At 45.4% G+C, this 5750-nt stretch overlaps 1 protein-coding gene across 6 annotated transcripts in view; it reads left to right on the top strand.

The window, feature by feature from the left end:
* TMEM59 (transmembrane protein 59) overlaps nucleotides 1–1341 on the top strand; it is a 28007-nt gene extending 26666 nt beyond the window's left edge. For all 6 annotated transcript variants that reach the window (XM_008265217.5, XM_089300578.1, XM_002715081.6 and 3 more), the window contains one exon: nucleotides 683–1341. In XM_008265217.5, coding sequence (XP_008263439.4) covers nucleotides 683–838 — 156 coding nt within the window. In that variant the 3' untranslated portion in view covers nucleotides 839–1341. The remainder of the gene's footprint in view (nucleotides 1–682) is intronic.
* Nucleotides 1342–5750: the final 4409 nt, after the last annotated feature.

Raw genomic sequence — 5750 nt, forward strand, 5'->3', positions numbered from 1 at the left:
GACTTGGAAGCCTCTAGGCTCCTGCTTCATATCGGCCCAGCTCCAGCCATTGCAACCATTTGGGGAGTGGACCAGCAGTTGGACCACCTCTCTCTCGCTCTCTCTCTCTCTCTCTCTCTGCCTCTGTCTGTCTATAACTCTGGCTTTCAAATAAATTTTTAATATATATATATATATATATATATATGCCTGAATTCTTTAAAGTTTTCCCAGGAGAATGTTCCAAATACCTCCACTTAATGGATCTGTTTGTTTTGTTGTACCTTTCTTCCCATTTTCTAAATCATCTCAACTGTTGCTGTTTCTTGTATTCTGTGTTGTTTTCTTTCAAATATTTTGCTGGAATAGCGTCTTAATTTTTTTCATAAAGAATGCTTGGGTGGTAAACTTCTTAACACTTCTGAAAAGATACCTTATTGTATTATTGTGTCTGATTGATAATAAATCCTTTTACTATTAGTAAGAAAGCTAAGATCTTAAAGGACTTGATCACTTAAGATATTCAGCAGACACCGAGAATCAACGCATATGAACTTGGGAGCATTCCTGGGCCACCTTGCTCCCTGCAGACTTGAGATTAACCATCCCACATAGAAAAAAGAAAAAAAAATTTTTTTTGAAGACTTGATTGAAAAGATTTTAATTATCCACATTACTAATGGACTTTGTTTTTCATTTGCAGAAGCTGAGTATTTATGGTGACTTGGAGTTTGTGAATGAACAAAAGCTAAACCGATACCCAGCCTCTTCTCTTGTGCTTATTAAATCTAAAACTGAAGATCATGAAGAAGCAGGGCCTCTGCCTACAAAAGTCAATCTTGCTCATTCAGAAATTTAAGCTTCTTTTTTTAAGAACAGCGTGATAGACATCTAAGTTTCCATTCCTCATAGAGCTTTTTGAAATGGTTCCATTGGATATAGGCCTTAAGAAATCAATATACAATGCAAATAAAGTTACCCAAATCCATGAAGACTGTATTTGCTGTAACTTTACCTGTATTTTTTTTCTAGTAATTTAAAAAATGGATGTTTGGGATTATATTTTTATTTTACTAATATCTGTAGCTACTTTAATTGTTATTGGCATTAGTATTTTTCCCTTTCCTCGTCAAATTCTATGAGCTGATCATTGTTCTTCCCTACCTCCTACCATGATACTGTCAATTTTACCTTACTCCATAAGCTGAATACTTAGTAGGATGTAGTGCTTCTGCTCAGAAATGGCCCCTGAGCCGTAACTTTAAATTTAGCAGGAAATGCCCTTTAATGACACTACATTTTCAGTTGTATTGAACTGAAATCATTAAAATTTTATTTGAATAATTATGTGCTGAAATCTGAGTATCTGATTTTTCTGGTCTTTCTTCCTACCCTTACCCAACTCAGAAAACATTTAAAATGGTCTGTGTTTATTGCTGTTTAATACAATAAATATAGGGGTACATGCTGAAGCAAAAATGAGCCTCTTGACAATACATACTATGTTATTTTGCACAAGTTATAAGTTTTTGTTGAATGAATCCTTCCAAAGGACTGTTTTTCCTCTATTAGATAGCATCAGATTCAAGGTAAAGATATTTTCAGAGAAAACTCTTCATTCTGATGGTAAGAGACTTCTTTGATTTAGAATTACATATAGATTTCACTTGGCAAAAACTGTTAACTACCACTCCTTTACCTGTGCAGATTTAAACATAAAAATGATTCCACAGAACACCAGAATCTTGCTGTGACTCAGTGTCATTATGCTGTGAACCAACTCTCCGACGGTCCTGTGTCCCACTTTCCTTTCTTGTTTCTTTTTCTTTTTTTTTTTTTTTTTGGACAGGCAGAGTCAGAAAGGTCTTCCTTCTGTTGGTTCACTCCCCAAATGGCCACTACAGCCGGCGCTGTGCCGATCCGAAGCCAGGAGCCAGGTGCTTCCTCCCGGTCTCCCATGTGGCTGCAGGGCCCAAGGACCTAGGCCATCCTCCACTGCCTTCCTGGGCCATAGCAGAGAGCTGGACTGGAAGAGGAGCAACTGGGACTAGTACCTGGCTCCCCAACAGGGACTAGAACCTGGGATGCCGGTGCCACGGGTGGAGGATTAGCCTAGTGAACTGCGGCGTCGGCCGTCTCGTTTCTTTTTGCTTCCCGTGTAAAATGTGCCTGAGACAGATACCTTCATTCCTTTTCAAAGTATTGATCCATTTTCACCAAATTATTTCCCTTGTTTGTAAGACAGTTCCTTACAATTGGAAACACCCAGTAGCAGACACTCTTATATCTGTCTCCTCCCTTTTAGTTTAGCATCACTAAACCAGACTGACAGTTTCTTTTCTTTTCTTTTCTTTTCTTTTTTTTTTTTTTTGACGGGCAGAGTTAGAGACAGAGAGAAAGGTCTTCCTTCCGTTGGTTCACTCCCCAAATGGCTGCTAAAGCTGGCACGTTGCACTGATCCAAAGCCAGGAGCCAGGTGCTTCCTCCTGCTCTCCCTTGGGGGTGCAGGGCACAAGCACTTGGGCCATCCTCTACTGCCCTCCCGGGCCACAGCAGAGAGCTGGACTGGAAGAGGAGCAACCGGGACTAGAACCTGGGGTGCTGGCATCATAGGCAGAGGATTAGCCTAGTGAGCCTCGGTGCCAGCCAAGACTGACATTTTCAAAAAGACAAATTTCACTTTTTTTTTTTCAAAGATTCATTTATTTATTCAAAGAATTAGATCATTCCCCTAATGGCCACAGTGGCCAGGGCTGGGTGAAGTCAGAGCTAAGAGCTTCATTCGGGTCTCCCACATGGGTGCAGGGGCCCAAGTACTTGGGCCATCTTGCATTACTTTCCCAGACACATTAGCAGGGAGCTGGATTAGAAGTGGAGCAGCTGGGACTCAAACCTGTGCCCATATGGGATGCGGGCACTGTAGGTGGCAGCTTAATCTGCTACACCACAGCACTAGCCCCTGGGTTTCACTTTCCAAAAAACGAAAAAGAAAATTAACCCCCATAAGTATGCAACATAAAAATGTTTCTGATCTTGAAAATTCAATCAAAACAATAAAACAGCCTCCAGGCCACTCCTTAAAGTAGCAGTTGTGACTTGGGTGGGCCCAAATTATTGGCTCCTTGCTTCCACCAGGAAGAGACATCTGGAGAGTCTTCACTAGGCCAGTTCTCAACACCACAGGCCTCTGGTTCACACCTACCCCACTCCTGGAGTCCTTGCTTCAGGGTCCCTCAGCTGAGAGACACGCATGCAGACAATTAGAAAATAGTCATTACCACGATGAATGATCCTAGGCCTGGGTTCCAAATCTTTTAACAAAACTGTGTGGCACCTTTTATCTGATAAATTTTTTGGTAAATCAGAAGTTACTGGGGCTGGCACTGTGGCACAGTAGGTTAAAGCCTCAGCCTGCAGTGCCAGCCTCCCATATAGGTGCTGATTCTAGTCCCAGCTGCTCCTCTTCTGATCCAGCTCTCTGCTATGGCCTGGGAAGGAAGTAGAGGATGGCCCAAGTCCTTAGGTCCCTGCACCCGCGTGGGAGACCCGAAAGAAGCTCCTGGCTTCAGCTCTGGCCATTGCAGCCATTTGGGGAGCGAACCAGTGGATGGAAGACCTCTCTCTGTAACTCTTTCAAATTAAAAAAAAAAAAAAAAAAGTTACCAGATTATCTGGTTTCAGTGTTGTCTCAGAAACAAGTGATGCATCAGTCTGCTATTGATCACATAAACATAAAACCTTGTTACTCTGAGTCATATTCAAGCCAAAAAGAAACAATCCACCATTTGTTATTTGCCTTCAACTTAGATAAATGAGTCATTTCTATGAAGATTTTTTTAATCCATAAATAGCTCCTTTGTAATTTTTGTGGACCGTTAAGTATCAAGACCACATATTGTGGGGCTGGCACTGTGCCTTAGTGGATTAAGACTCCACCTATGCTGCTGGCATCCCATATGGGCCAGGGTTCAAGACCTGGCTGCTCCACTTCCGTTCCAGCTCCTTGCTAATGGCCTGGGAAAAGCAGCAGAGGGTGGCCCAAATGCTTGGGCCCCTGCACCCACATGGGGGACGGATAGAGCTGGCTCCTGGCTTCAGCCTGGCCATTGCTGCCATTTGGGGAGTGAACTAGCAGATGGAAGACCGCTCTCTGTAACTCTCAAATGAATAAATACATCTTTAAAAAAAAAAAAAAAAAAAAAGACCATATATTGGGAATCATGGATCTCGAGGTTTCTAGTTATTTGCACCACCACACGAAGGCCATTTCTGCCTGGAGACCCTAGTTTACCTGTTCAACAACCACTTGCCAACCCTGAGGGAAAGTAGGCTCCAATTGCTCAGAGTCCAATGAGAGGGACAACTACTGTGGTAAGTGCTATGGAAAGATGGGCACATAGGAGGAGCCTAAACTTCTGAAAGGAACAGCCAGGCTTAAACCTGGAGGCGGAGGCAAGCGGGGTGTAGGGAGCAGCGTTGGGGCAGTGGAGATGGGATGCATAAAGACTGAGGCCAGCGAGTCCAGGACTGCGCATGGTTCAGTTAGCTGAGCTACAGCCTACAAAAGCACCGTAATAGATGGGGCGAGACGCGTCAGGTAATAATGGGCTTTACTAGACCTGCGCTGGATTCTGAGCCCAGCAGAGAGGTGTTGGAAGGTTTTAAGCATGCTTCCGCCCCAGTGAAATCCACTTGCCCTCAAGTCCTGTCCTAGGGTCTGACTCCTGGGAGCCCTAAGTTGAAACGCACCCTTCGTCTAGTCTGTCTCCTAGGGAGTGGAAGCAGGAACTGAGGCCCGGGAAGGGGGGTTGCTTGCCCACGTGAGAGCCGGCTGCAGGGCCTGACCAAACCCCGTTTTCCTGGTGCGGGGCTCAGCTGTTTCTCTGTAGCTCCCCGCTTCCTGAGGGCTGCCCCTATGTCTGCCCTCCTCACCCTTGTTCCCAGGGAGTGGGCGTTTTATTTCCCAGTGCAAAAGAAACGGCTGGCCATAGGTGAACAATCTAGGGGCATCAGAGGCAGGCTTCCAGGGGACCCCAGCCTAGAACCCCTGGGCTGGTTTCTGGAGGAAGACACCTCCCCTTCTCCCTTGGTCTGGGCTCTGGTCCAGAGTGAAACGCTTCTGGGACGATGGTCTTCCTAGCAGGGAGCTAGGCTGCTGGGGAGACTGCAAGTGGGTAGACAGATGGGTCGCTGGGGGGAGGCTGGTGCTGTGGTGCAGCAGGTTAGGCCACCGCCTGCAATGCCGGCATCCCATTGCAGCACCAACAGCAGTTCCCAGTCCTGGCTGCTCCATTTCCAGTCCAGCTCCCTGCTGATGCACCTGGGAAAACAGCAGAAGATGGCCCAAGTATTTGGGCCCCTGCACTCACTTGGGAGACCTGGAAAAAGCTCCTGGCTTTGTCCTGGCCCACCCAGCCATGGTGGCTATTTGGGGAGTGAACTGGCAGAGGGAAAAGCTCTCTCACTCTCTCTCTCTTTCTCTCTTTCTCTGTCACTCTGCCTTTCAAATAAACAAAATAAATCTTTAGTAAGGGATCACTAGAGCCAACAACCTGCCCCTGCCTCATCCCCACCCCCAGCACTGTCTCAGAGAAAACTAGAATGCACTTGCCATATTTTAATTTTATTTATTTATTTGAGAGGCAAAGAGACACATAGAGACATACAGGAGAGATCTCCCATTTGCTGATTCATTCCCCAAATGCCTATGACAGCTGAAACTGGACTGAGTTGAAACCAAGAGCCAGGAACTCCATCCCAGTCTCCCACGT

This window comes from Oryctolagus cuniculus, chromosome 7 (genome assembly GCF_051225735.1).
Source record: "Oryctolagus cuniculus isolate XC-2025 breed Fujian yellow rabbit chromosome 7, ASM5122573v1, whole genome shotgun sequence".
Classification (NCBI taxonomy): Eukaryota; Metazoa; Chordata; class Mammalia; order Lagomorpha; family Leporidae; genus Oryctolagus; species Oryctolagus cuniculus.